The sequence below is a fragment of the Anser cygnoides genome, chromosome 3 (assembly GCF_040182565.1).
Source record: "Anser cygnoides isolate HZ-2024a breed goose chromosome 3, Taihu_goose_T2T_genome, whole genome shotgun sequence".
Classification (NCBI taxonomy): domain Eukaryota; kingdom Metazoa; phylum Chordata; class Aves; order Anseriformes; family Anatidae; genus Anser; species Anser cygnoides.
In genome coordinates, this window is record NC_089875.1 from 120,410,665 (window position 1) to 120,425,426 (window position 14,762).

A 14,762-nucleotide genomic window follows, 5' to 3' on the forward strand; every position below is an offset into this window, starting at 1 on the left:
TTTTTTGGTGATTAGTGCTTCTTATCTTATTTGAAAAACCGATCATATTATTTCTTTCTTTTAGATGTTGATGGGATTTTTGGTGTTCTTTTTTCTGCTTTCTTTTTACTTTTTTTTCTCTAAAGTATCTCCTGTGCAGAGAGCAAAGACAGGTGGTATTCTGCAAGAAAAACCTGGAACAGAATTCTGTCTGACCCTCTAAAATGCTGGACTCTTCACTCTTTTCTGAAGACAACAGATTTTTGTGTGCTGTCCAGAAGAGGCAGAGAGCTGGTACTAGCCAGCACAGGTTGTCACTGAAGGTAATCTTAATAACGTGGAATTACCCTAAATACAAGGGCAAATAATGCACCTGACATGTACTGGAAGACAAGGGGCTCTGTGAGAAATACTCGAGAATTTAGAAGCAGTTCTCTGCTAACCTCACACTTGAAATAAAAGCCTCTAGGCTTCAGCATGCAGACTTGAACTGCATTTAGGTCTCTAGAGCTGGGTGTTCATGAGTTACACAAGTGTCCAAGCCCCCCGTTGTGGTCGGTGGGGATCCAGGGCTCAGTACAGACAAATAAAGGCATCTGGTGGCACCTGAGATGCCTTCAGAAGCAGTTCTGCACAGGACTGGCATACGAGTGGCACCGTCCAACCTGTGTCCTTGGAAGCAAGAAATCAAGGACAATTTACAGAAAGTGGCACTGTAAACCAAATCTGGGCAACTGTATCCTGCCTGCCCTGCTGACCAGCTTTCCAGGGGCTGTAACAGGAGATCAGACACCTGTCTCACACACAGACACACGCACGTTACTTCTAGAGGTCTTCATCTGCAGATGGCATCCCTAAACTTGGGTACCTGATACCATTTGGGACGTCTTAGATAATTCTATCTGGCTTTCATCTGCTAGTTCAGAAGAGCACAGATCTCCTGTGAGACCTGTATCATCCTTGCCAGCCCCCTGTGGATGCCTCAGATGCCCTAGGATAAAATATTTGCAACACATTTATGCAAATGAATGAATTCCCTCTGGTCTAAGCTAGCTGTTTAGATAGCTTTTGACAGAAGGAGGCACCAACAGAGGGTGATTCATTCCTTTCTCAGACAGAAACTGTTACGAACTGACCTCCAGATGTGATATCTCTGACTAGGAAGGGATTCCTGAAGACCACTTTGGATTAGATGCCTAAAATTTATTGAGATTAATTCAAGCCTGATGAGTTCAAAGAACTGATGAGATCAATATAAAGATTCCAGTTGGTTCCCCTGAGCTTCAGAAGTGTTTCTGAGCAAGTATTGCAAAAGTATGTGAAGATTTTTATGTCTCAGATTTTAAGCAAGATATATAATGATATATTTTTTGAGATCACCAATAACTTCATCAGGAGAGAAACACTTAAAATCAACAAAATCACACTAAATTATCCCAGACCGAGTAACTCAATAATAAGCAGTCTGTTGTTTTTTTTTTTAATATGGGACCCTAATTGCTCTGTCTTGTATCTCCAGTTCTAAAATTGTCAGTCTGTGATGATGCCATTGTAAGGATAAATCCACTACAATATGTAAAATGCACTGAATGTCACAGTATGTCTAAAATTATAAAAAACAACACAATTTCATGCCTCCAAAAACCTCCTTGTATTTTTTTTTCCTCTGCTGTTGTAACTACTGACAATTAGCATCACATTTTTCATGGTTGAATAGAATAAAACATCACTATTCGATGTGTTTTATGTCATGTCACCATGCTCTGTGCTTTATGAACGGGAATCTAAGGATAAATTCTGATTGTAAATGTGTATGTGTGTATATCCCAGCACATAAACACACACACATATATCTCCCACAAAGCAGCATAAATCTGATGAGGGCATCCCCTAGTCATTAACAGGATAATTTACTTCTATTTCAAACTTAAACCAACTCAGAATGATGCCAAGCATATGTTCATCCCAGTCACTGATATATCCCTATTTATCATTGGCAAGAAATTACTTCTCTGCAAGGCTTTTGCATTGCAAAAGTAATCTAGGTGCTCTCTGCTGGCTTTTTGCATAGGAAATCAAACACATTAGAGGCAATTCCTTCCACTGCAGCTCACTGAGCCTTACCCCAAAACCCATGAAAACCAACTACGGCTTTTCTACTTGGCTCAGTGAGAAAGTCCCAAAAATCTAAAACGTCTGTTTTAAGGTGAATGATGTTGACTGAAAAGCTGCATCTGATTTACTCTTAAAAACCTCCAGATCTTCGCTAATGTGCAATACACACTCTAAGTGGAAATCCACACAAAGCTAAATTCTTCATTACCTCAAGAAAGCTAAATTAAGGTAAACAAGTCCCTGATGGAAAAGGACAGATATTGTGTTTGAAGGCCACATTACTTCTGTTTTCAGAAGCAAAGAGTCGTGGATCCTTTGAAATAAAAGAATGTTATGAAGGGTTGTGCTGATCAAGGACAGTTTTCACTTTGCATTAAGGATACTTTATTGTCCCTTATTAGTGTTTATATATGTCAGGCAACATCCTTGGCAAAGACCAAGCAGACTTGTACCATTTTGTATTTATCTGGGTCTGTCTCGCATAGTGCTCTGCAATTGCAACGCACAGAGCTGTCAAATCAGATCGCCGGCACTTAACGCACAAGGTAAATGATGTGCTGTAGCACAACAGAAATTGAATATTAAGTTTTTATTTTCAAAGGGTTCCAGAATTATGGTCATTTCTGTGTTTATCACCTAAGAGGAAAATTTTCAATTCAAGGCTACCTGGTTAGAGCCTTAAATCCTAAACAGGGAACATTCCCTGGCAACTGCTTACAGCTGACACAACCCCTGAAGGTTTGACCAGCAAACCAGAGCACTGTACTTCGGGCAAGATTATGAGGAACAGGATGTTTAAGTGCCAGTGGCAACCAGGACCAGATAGTGGAGGCAGGGAACTGGGCTCTGTTACAGTTCTCTGGAAGAGGCACTGAAAAGACACTGGCCATAAATCAGTATCTGGAAGATAAAAAAATAAAGGGAAATAAGCATATATTTATTTAATAAGCATACTTTGAAGGTAAGAGTAGAAACATATTTTTGCTTAGGGACACAGCAGCCTCCCTTTAGACAATCCTTTTCTGTTATGCAATATCTTCACAGGTCTATTTTCTCATTCTAGAACTCCAGAAAGTTCAGCGTCCATTTTTACATTATCTTGTGAACGTGGGACAGCTTTAAAACTTCAACACTGTACAAATCCAGCCAATTAGTACACTTCCTTCACTCTTCCAAGATGTTGAAAGAGAATTAGCATAAGCAACATGAATCCCTTCTGGAAGATGCTCCCTCTGGCTCTCAATTCTTCCACAATCTGAACCTAATAACATCTGGTAATATCGCTGTAGATATTTCTCCTACAATTTGGGTCACAGCACACACACCTGTTTCAACATCATGAAGTCTTATATTCTCTTCAGATAGAGATATAATATCTTTTGACGTGCTGCATGGTTTAAAGATTTTTTCCTTTCCTGAGCAACAGAGAAAAGCTGTTTGATCTTTTCTTACCACCTAAAATAACGGTATTTCTCTTGAGGTCCTAACGTTGTTTCCTATGATTTCCTTTTCATGGTGAGAACAACAGAACTCATTATAAAACCACAGTAACTGAAAACTGAGTCGGACCAAAGGACATCCTTAACACACTTCCTTATCTGACAGCGGCTATCAGTAGCTGTTTCAGGAACGAGTAAAGAAAACTTATATACAGTGATCATAAATAAATACATCTTAAATACATCTTCCCACCTCTGAGTGATCAGCAAAATAAATAATGAATACTGTTGTCTGTTATTATATTTATCTGCTGATAATAACCTCATTGAATCTCATGATCAGTTTTTTAAAGCAGAACACACACACAAAATATTCCTTTACTGGTCAAGATTTCCCAAATATCCATCAGATCTATAGAGCATGAAAATTTGAACCTGGATTATTCTCTTCACTGAGGTTATGGAATCTATGAAAATAGTTTGTGCAGATGAATGACAATAAATAGTTAATCACAGGTTTAAAGTAGCTCCCTTAAGTCTGAAGACCCAATACAAAGATCCAATTCTGCTCTGGTCTTTCAGAAATCTTGCAATTATGGGGCCATGTAATGGCTTACACCAGAGAATTCTCTGCAATGGTTGCCAAGTACGTCCTCGGGATTTAATTAAAAAGTCCTATGACTTTCAGCTGAAAGGAGTAGCCAAAACATTCTGGACTGTCTGAACAAGAGAAACACATCAATAAGAAATGGAAATGATTTTCCCTTCAGTTGAACAGTTGTCCTGGTGAAACCTTTATTGGGAGAGGTTGAACCATCCAAGGGCAGGTCCCGTGTGCGGAGCTCAGCTCCCCAGCAGCCTGAGCCGTGTCGGGGCTGGACGGTGCGGTGCTGCAGAGGCAGCTGAAGAGGCCACATGTGGAGGCTAAGAAAGGACAACCTTGGTGTAATGCTATTTTAGTTTTCAAATAACCTTTGGAAGCAGTGGGAGTGCATAGGGTTCATCTGAATCTCAATAGGTCATAAAAACTCAGGCAAAATACAACAATAATACGGCTACACAGAATTACTGGAACATGCTGCTGTCTATTAAGTGCAGAGCAGAAGGTGAACAAGCTTGGATCTGTCTGCCAATTCTGAAATGTCTGTAATTAAATCTTATCAGTTACTTAACATCCTACTTCTGTCTATATTTTGTTTACATCAAGAAACCAATTACCCCATTATTAGCCAGTACATGTCAAGCAAATACAACATAACATAGTCCTGTATTTAAAAAGTGCAATAACTAGAAATCTGAACTATTGCTAGGTTTTAGTAAAGGTAAGTAAGAGTTCTTCTATGATGTACACACAATGCTTCATTTTATGTGATACATGGCATAAAGCACAGGGAATATGTAGTTGGTCTGTGATAAACTGGAGTCTTGCAATAGCAGCAGTTGTTTAAGAAAAATACACACTTAAACGTCAGAAACTCTGACCAGAAATGTTGCTGAGCATAATACAGCAGTGCATTTAAATGTGTGTAAAATATCAGTTCAATGGCATTGATGGAAGTATTCATTCATTGAAAGCATATGTTCCGCAGCATTGAAGCACTTTTATCATTTGCATACATCTCCATCCAAAACTTGACTGTAGACTTTAAATTATTTGTTTTCCAAACATTATCAATCCCCTAATCTATGTTCAGGTTTTCTCTTTCTGTTTGTTTTTTTTTTGGTCAAAAATAGTCACTATAGGCAAAATATTTTTATCTGAAAATATCTGTGGCCATAAAAATGATAGGAAAAAAATCTTTACAGGCATTTATTGAATCTCTTCTATTTTACCGTCTAAAACTCAAACACCTAATACCCAGCATTATGTCAGCTGAAGCTGGGAATACACCCCCCTCTTTACTTTAAGGGACAAAATGATTTTGATATAGAATTCTACAGTGTTTTCAGTGAGACCTTGTGCAGTGTCTATGCACCTCTTGTGCTTTTAGTGCTTCATTACTACCTGGAATCTGGATTAAGAGGTCACTGGATGGTTAGCCTTAAAACATTTCCATTAAAGAGTCACCCGCACCCTTGAAATCTAGCTTTTTCACCATTGTAGAAACAAGGACACATTTCTTTATTCTAATGGACAATAGGCATATCTTAGGCAGCTGAGTGATGCTAAACAGACAACCCGAGAATCTCAAGATCATTTAAATAGTCTGTTGAAAACTGTGAGGTTCTGTTATAAATGGGAAAGCTGCAGGAACAATTACCCGTGTACGTTCACCCTGTACCTTGATCAAAACATGAAGTCATATCATAAAGCAAATAGCATAGCATTACTAAGAGCATCTCTAAGGAGGTTTTGCAGAAGATGGAGCTATATAAAGCAATCTAACTGCATTTTGCTAGCAGGTAAAAGGATTAGTGTTTACAACCCAGTATTACATTTTATATTGTATTTTTAGTGGTGAATCTGAAACTATCCAAGTAGTAGGAATATTCACTGCAAGTAGTGAGGATAATCATACAGTTATTTACTATCTTGCAGCTTTTCCAGACATTTTTAAGGAAGAGGGATTACTTCTTAGTAACTACTGCTCTTATGATAAAATCATAAGATTATTTACCATCTTTCAGCTTTTCTAGATATTTTTATGGAAGAGGGATTACTTCTCAGTGACTACCGCTTTTTGAGACTTGTCCCTGTGCAGTCAGAATTAAAGGATTAAAGGAAGAGATCTCACAGAAGAGATTTAAGAAGCACTCTCTTGCTAAGGTAGAGTCAGAGACACTACTCCTACAAATAACTCGCTCAGTTTTTTCCTCCTAGCTACAGAGTCCTAAAATATAAAAAACTTGCTGTTAAGGGGAATAAAATGGATGGATAGGATGAGTAACAATCTGAGAAGAAGAATTACTCACGCAATATTTTTCTTTGAGTACTTCCTTTCATCCCCATTCATGTAGGGCCAGCAAGCACTGCCCCCTCGGAGGTAGCAAAAATGAATTATAGCATCATTTATCAGAATGTGATGCCAATGCCAACAAATGACAACAATTATCAGAGTCATGTTTGTATACTAGTATATTTCAGGTCTAATAGTAAACCTAAGAACATGTAGGTTTTCCATTTATTCACAGCACAGATGGCAGCAGCATGAGTTTTCAGCACCTATCCCAACATTTGCAATCACACTCTTGTGGAAAATGTAGGGCAATTTAAAAATGATATAAGTTATCAGGCTTGATAGGAATATAAGAGACTTCTTCAGGAATGATTACAGCTAGGGTGTTTAATAAGATTTTGAGCTCTTCCAATGAAATTCTGTAGGTAGGATATTAATTTCTATGAAAATGTACAAACTATGTACAATCAACTGTCATACAATCAATAGCAGCACTCATGCCAACAACCCGCACAAACACTGGGAAATTGATCTAAGCATCACAAAGGAGGTAAAGGAAGAGCTCTAACAATATAAATAGTGAGGACTATATCAACATCAGACTGCACCAGAACTCCCTGACCCTGCCTGCTATAAGAAATTATTCAGAGGACAATCTCTACATCCATCTTAACCTTAGAACTCAAAAGGTAACTTAAAATCCTTTTTCCATTAGTTCGAACAAAACTATCAAACAATCTGTCATTCCACCATTCCAAGAATTTTTTGATGTTCCCAAAATCCACAGACAAGGGAATACTGGCAGGAAGACAATACTGAATTAGAGGACCGTTGAAGAGAACTTCAAGAAGTCATGATGATAACTGAATGGCAATACCCACAAACCATTTCTCCTCTTTAACCATGGTAACTACAGCAACATTAGCACTACAGAGAAGTTAATGTTTACTGTGATATTTTGCAATAATCAAATGAAAAGATAATTTTGGGGTGATAAATTAGTGCCTATGGCTAACTTAGCCCTTTGAATTCCACACGGGATTGCTAAATATTTCAGATGTGAATACACCTCTGTTATTTGAAAGTAGATTAAGATCATCAATTCACTCCAGACAGATACATAAACTGTTATTATATATGAACTTTCAGACACTGCACAGGTTTTTTGAAATACTTACACAGAGTCTTTTCTTTTTGTACATTAGACCAGATAGATCACTATTGCCTAACTCAGTGACTGAGAAAACATCATACTGACATAAGCTACTTTCTCCTGCAAAATACAGATTCATAACCTTTAACACAGTACGGATGATCAGGTTATCTAAGGTTATGTTCTGCATCATGTAGGGAAGATAATTTATACTACTCTTCCATTTATAGAGATGAATAACGTGGTTTCTACTGATGTATAACCTCAGCAAGCAGCTGGGGCGAGTGGGGTGCCTGATAAGTGTTTAGGTCCATTTTGGGTGCCCAAGGACTTCCAAGTTATCACACGACAGAACTATAGGAGACCTCCATCCACCTGGTCTGGCAGCTGGCAGCCTAGTGATGCCAAACCATCTGAAGCCCGTGGCTAGGCACCCAGCTAAATCTCTCAGTCCTTGTCTGAAGACAGGATGATATGCAGATTCTCTTAGTTCCTATGATGGTTTGCTTCAGCGTTTCACCTTTTAGTTGCCGTTATTAATAAATTTTACCTAATTACTCAATAGAATGTGAAATATATTTTAGTATCTCTCTTGGAAACGCTGCATATGGGTGTAAAATTGCCTGTTAAATTCCAACTCACTATACCCCTGATTACATATTTAAAGGCTATCTTTATTCTTTTTGTTATATCATATTGGACATTTATATAGCATTGCTTCTCAGAATAACTCCTTTCATAGCTACATCCTCCATTTTTATGTATATCTTCCAGTTTTTCTTGTACATAGTGTGTGACAATATTTATATTTATTTTATTAGAATAGGCCCAGGTCAAAAATAGTGTTGACTGCTTTATATATCTGCCCTGTATTTAACATAATTCACAACTCAGTCAGACTAGATGATATAGCAGGTGTATCAAGTAGTATCAAGACTTACTACAACATCACAGATAGATAAATATTTAAGAGGATATAATAAATTTTCTAAGGCACTTTTGTACCATCCTGTAGAAACTAACAGAGAATTATGTCTTTTCTAAACAACCTATTCTTATAGCTTAAAACAGGTTTAGGAAATTTTTCATTTTCTACCACAGTAAGTTTTAAGAATAATTGTCACAGGAATCCACTTTTTTTTCCCAGGTAAATTCCATAGGCTCGCCCTTAAGGCCTAAGATTAGCACATTCTGAAATGACAGCTCTGACTATTTCCAGATTTGCATGAAGTCCATATCTTGGCAAAAAAAAAAGCTAGTGGTTCTGACTTATTTTAGGATGTCTGTTTCTTCCAGAAGTAATTCCTCATTTCTCCAGAGAAATACTTTTTTCAAGTTTTACAAAAGGGCTCAAAGAACTACATATTCATGCAAAATAGCACAAATACAATGAAATTAAACATCTTCTCATTTACAACTGTCCACTTTTCCAGCTATGTTGTCACTCAGTAGGAAGTCTATGGGATTATTCACAAAGTACACAACAGCAGGCTTGGTTTGGTAACATGTAAATGGTAACAGCTCTGCAAGCACAGTAGATAAAGCTTTCTACCCAACAGTATGACTTAAGGTCTGGAGAGTCAACACCTTCAGTGTTGTTTAAACTAATGAAAAGTCTTACAGAACTTAACATACATAAAAACCTACTATTTGGGAGTTTGTATGATACAAAATAAGAAATTAAATATTCTGTTTGTATAACTCAGCAAAATACTTTCAGTATACTCCTTCTGGGGCATGGACATCTCCAAGATGATCAGTGGCTCTAGCTAATTGTAGTGATTAGAAAATGGCAATAGCAGCCCTGATTCTGAACTCAGGCTGAAAATAAGAAATTTAGCATGCAGTAAAACTATACAGCTTAAAGCTTTTATGCTAAAGCCGATGTCTTACCAAATATAGCCATCTGTGTTCCCTCTGGGAAAGGTTCTACCATTCTGTTTCCATTGACATGATGTTTATCTAGAAGAAAAAAAAAAAAAAAGTCAAAATGTAATAGAATATATACTTTGCATGAAAACACAACTGTTTTTACTTACAATTCTATTGAAACCTGAAGTCTGTTTTGTCAAAGCTCACCTGCACAATTCACTAATATCTGGGACTTCATAGTTTCTGAGCTTATTTCTCAAAAGTACAGCTCTCCACAGATCCCAGGACATAAACCAGAGCTGCACTTCAATTTTGTGGTTAGGACAAGTCAGCTGATACCAAGGTAACACATGCACGTAGAGCATTATCCAGTAGCTATGACTGCCACAGGTGTAGCAGTCATTGTGCAAGCAGACAAAGCAGGGAAATGACAGTTGTCTGTTGCTGCTAGGACATGCTTGTGTTCAGCACGACACTTTTTGATGTGATCATGCATGAACTACCTGTATTTTCCGCCCTGCTGCAGTGGGGTGACATTGGCTGGCTGACAGGCACCCACCCAGCCGCTCACTCATGCTCCCACCTTAACAGGAGAAAACCCTTAATAGGATGATAATAGATGAAGTCAGACACTGTCACAAGCAAAACTGGCTCCACTTGGGGAAAATGAATTTATTGCCAACCAAAATAGGTTTAGATAGTGAGAAGAAGCACAGACAGATCAGAACAACAGCACCCACTCACCCTCGCCTCGTCCCAGGCTTGATTTTGCTCCTTCGTTCCCAACCCTCACCTTGGGTTCGTGGGGCTGTTTCTGACATTTTTCCCCTCACGACCATGCCATGTTTTGCCCTGTCTTATACACATGTTCACAGGGGATCCACCAGCTTCACTGACAAGCTTGGTTGGGCCAATGGAGCCGGCTGCAACCGGCTGAAACTGACTGGAACCAACTGGAACCAGCTGGAACTGACTGGAACTGGCTGGAACTGACTGGAACCACCTGGAACCAGCTGGAACTGACTGGAACTGGCTGGAACTGACTGGAACCACCTGGAACCAGCTGGATCTGACTGGAACCAGCTGGAACTGACTGGAACCAACAGGAACTGACTGGAGCCGGCTGGAACTGACTGGAACTGACTGGAGCCGGCTGGAACTGACTGGAACTGACTGGAGCCGGCTGGAACTGACTGGAACCATCTGGAACTGACTGGAACTGACTGGAACTAACTTGAACTGACTGGAACCAGCTGGAACCAGCTGTGTCCAGCATTGGGTGGGCCCAGCCTCTTTTAACAAAGAGGCCACCTCTGCAACAACTGTGCTACCAAAACCTGGACCTTTACACCCAATTCAACCAGAAATCTGCTACCTAAATTGAATATTTAGGTGCCATATTGTAATGCTACGTCCATTGTGACAGACCACACAAAGTTATTCCTGTACAGTAGTCACACACTGGACACTTAAATTACTGCTGTCATTGAAAACCACAGTTACAGATCAAACATAGCTGCTTTGCCGTTAGCAAAGCTTAATCAAGAAGGGGAAAGGAACATGAATTGCACACAAAAAAGCATCATGCAATGGTCCTCAGTGTGTTGGGGTCAGCAGCTCCAGCATCTACCTGCAATGCAGATGTCCTTCACACAGGATGCTTCTTCTACATTCTGGCCAAATTCCTTCTAGTTTTCTTAGAAAACATGATGCATGACACAAAATTAACAAAACTGCATCTGCTATTTTCACTGAATCTGAAAACCTGATCCATTTGAGGTTTAGTTCAATTAAATTATACTTTTCCAGCCACACGGGCTACCTACTGTCAGGCAGAAGGACATTTTCTACACAGGGCTTTGGGAAACCTTCTGGGCTGTGGAAGCAGGCAGATGCCTATATCAAGCTGAAGTTTAAGTTACACATCCCTGTACAGGTATACAAGGGAAGGGCATAAGACAGAACTCCTCCTATAGGGAGTATTTGCATAAAATAAAGACTGAGATGTCCAATCATACAATGCATGAAGGAAAGTGCAATATTCTGGCATTGCTGGTGCTCACAGTGGTGGTTGCTAAACAAGAAAATAGTAGAAGCCCACTTTGCTCTCTTTGCAACCAGACGGCTCCCAGGGGCTAAAAACTCGGTTTCCAAACTTCTAAATAACTTATTGCTGACATCCCAATGTACTTCTCTTTCATCCCAATGTATTTTCCTCAGCATATAGAAAATTCTACTCCTTGTGATAACATAGGCTTATCATTACTGTATGATCAAGGCTGTATGCAGAACTTGGAAAAGAGGTCTCCAAGCCCTAAGTAAAATAAAATATACAGATCCACAACAGAATATTCCTAATCCTTTTCACTAGCATCCTCACATTCATTTCCCGATCACACTCTTCTAAGAGTCACTGTCAACAGTGGTGGAAATGAATAAAAAAATCGCCCGAACTGAAAATACAGGTTTCTGTCCACAGAATACTTTCCAGGGAGAAAGCCAAGAGATTTTCTCAGTACATGCATTATTTTTCTTCCTTTAGTACAGAACCTGGTGGGGAATAAAGCAGGTCAAAATGAGAACACAGGACTGCCTTACAAATTCCCTGAAAGCAATATTTTTCATTAGCAGGGAGGCATAACACAGTTCTAATCCCAGCTGGCATCAAACATTTATCAACAGAGAGTGAGGGGGGGAGGCAGGGTTATCTGCAATGGGAGCAAGAGGTCCCGTGAACTCAATTGTTTGCATTTATGAAGATTGAATGCCCTGTGCCACACAAGTCAAGAGAGGGGCTTCAGGAAGGAAATTGTTGGGAGGTTCCAAAGTGGGAGTAATATGGCCAGTGCCGCACAAGGTTTCAACCTCGTTAGCTATAGCTTGTATTACCAACATGATCTATAGCCATCTGAGATGAGCGAACAGTCAGAAAAATTATGAAACATCATGCAAGATCAAATAAACTAACCCTGCCCTAGTCTTGATAGCTGCCTTCATTTAAAAAGTGAATGACATACATGATGTACGAAGTAGTTATCATTTCAAATGGTGAGGCTTTCAATATATTAAAATTAGTATTAAACTTTTAGAGGCTAGTAGGGTTTGAAAGAAAATCATATTTTCAGAGTTCTCAAGTCATCCTCCAATGCTTTCATACTTTTGTTTCAAAGATCTTAGCTGAATAAAATAATTAATTTTCCTGTCATTTATATTTGGTTTACATTTTCTCCAGTATTCCCTGCCTTCTGCCTAGATGCAGTAAATAGTAAAATAAAAATAAAAATAAAATAAAATTTACAAGGGTGTTCACAAAACATACATTCTATCTTACGAAGAAAGAAAGAACTTATAAGTATAAAGAGCCTCTCAAAAAAGCACAGCATTCAAACAATGTTGCAGGCTTGTTGTTCGTTTATTTGTTTTTTATGTAACAGTTTTTCGTCTGAAAATAATTAGCTTTAATTCTCCCCTATGAGTTGGATTGAGGAGCTCCAGAAAATCAGCAATACCTTGGCCTGATAGAACTAGAAAAAAAATTAGACAAGCTTTCCGTAACTTGCCAACAGAAACAATATATGGCTTTTCCAAGTCATTTTCATTCCAGAAACAAGGGCTTATAATATGTAAGACAAAAACTACTTTTACAGAAACGTTGAATGACTATCAGTGAACACTGAACTGGCTACGAGAAGTTAACTGCAGCTTCCCAGTGTTGAAAACAACATCTCACCCTAATATTGTCAGTATTTGTCAGGGTTAATGCTTCAGTGGACTACAACATTATCCAGGCCCTTGGAAAAGTAGAGCTGGGAGGACATGGTTGTCTTTAAATCATCCTCTTGATCCTCTTGGCCCTTACAGCTTCAACAGAAAGCCAATTGGTAAGGAATAACTTTTTCTTTCTATGTAATTGATATTTAGGCTGTCAGCATTTTTGTGAACATCGCTTCACAACCAAACAACGTGGGACTTCCTCTCAAAACTGCCAAATGCTGCTCCAGCCTCAACTGCAAGAATTCTCTTTACCATTTTTCAAACTAAGCCTGAGAGATATCTGAAACATACTCTGTTCCCTGCAGAACAGAAATAGCATGCACTGAAAGCAACAAATATCCTGGAGGTCTTGACATTCAACTTTAGCTTTAGGCAAAATCTACTTCAGATGTACAAAGTGCTGGGCCCTTTCTCCTTAGATGCTCTGGATTTTTATAGAAATAATCCTTAGACTCCTCTCCCTCTGTCTGAGAAACAGCATAATATATGGAAAAATAATCAAAAGTAGTTCAGTAGAATAATCAGAAGTTGCTCAGGTCTTCAGCATTTCTTTAGCATTATTCAGTCTTCGAACAGTTTCTAAAAGTCTTACAACTGTCCTTTGCTAAAGATTGACTGAATTTAAGTAAAGTTCTATCCACACAGGTTAAATTCATGGATTAGGCTATATCTGCACTAGTAAAATAAACAAGTCATATTTAGAAACTATTTGAGAGAGTGCTAATCAGCCTAGCCGAAATCACATTAGACCCTATCTTCGCAATCTACCAGCACGGACAATCAAGTTCCAGTGCCTAGACCTGTTCTCTAGCACATTTTAATTTGTTAGTATACACTTCATTTATCTTCACAGTTCCATGTACGTCAATGGTATCTCAACAGTAATACATAAATTTAACAACAGAAGATGTTCAAATGAGAAACTTTTATAAAAATATTTCCTTGCAGACCAACATGACGTGGGCTCTAAACAGATGTACTCTTCTGCTAGTACATATAAGCCCAGAGGAAAATCAAAGCTCCACTAAGTAAAAACTCTCTGCTTTTAAGTTACATTCCTAATAAAGTAATTGCCACAGCATTTATAGCATGTATCAGACCTTTAACAGAATAGGACTTGTAATTACTAGAGAATTAAGTTTGTGCTTTTTTCTTAAATATGCAAAACTAAAGCACCAGTCTACTGCAGAGCAGACAGGCACTCATAGGCAAAATCCTCTCTCACAGCAATACAGATGAAATTAAAGTTACACCAAGAATGAAATTGCAGTGCAGAATGTCTACGGAGGGCATTTTGCGTAACCAAAGATATCTGAGAGGAACCCTACTTTAAGATAACAGATGTCATTAAAGAAGATGAGTTCTCTACTTGCGGACCCAAATGAAGCAGCCTTAAAGAGATTTGGCTTTCACAGAATGCTGATCCAGCACTGGGTGAAAATGAGAAATTTTCTGCTCTCAAAACATTCGATCTCAAGCAATCATAACAGAGATTTAAAAACATATTTTTCCTTAAGAGATTCATTTGTTCTT

At 38.6% G+C, this 14,762-nt stretch overlaps 1 protein-coding gene across 7 annotated transcripts in view; it reads right to left on the bottom strand.

Annotated features, from left to right (window-relative positions):
* Positions 1–14,762, bottom strand: part of MSRA (methionine sulfoxide reductase A) — a 274,249-nt gene that overhangs the window by 161,214 nt on the left and 98,273 nt on the right. For 4 of the 7 annotated variants that reach the window (XM_066995100.1, XM_066995097.1, XM_066995098.1 and 1 more), the window contains one exon: positions 9,477–9,545. In XM_066995100.1, the coding sequence (XP_066851201.1) occupies positions 9,477–9,545 (69 nt within the window). Of the gene's footprint in view, positions 1–9,476; positions 9,546–9,662; positions 9,827–10,199; positions 10,422–14,762 lie in introns of those variants that run through there. The other 3 variants (XM_048079327.2, XM_048079333.2, XM_048079330.2) reach the window with 3 other exon arrangements.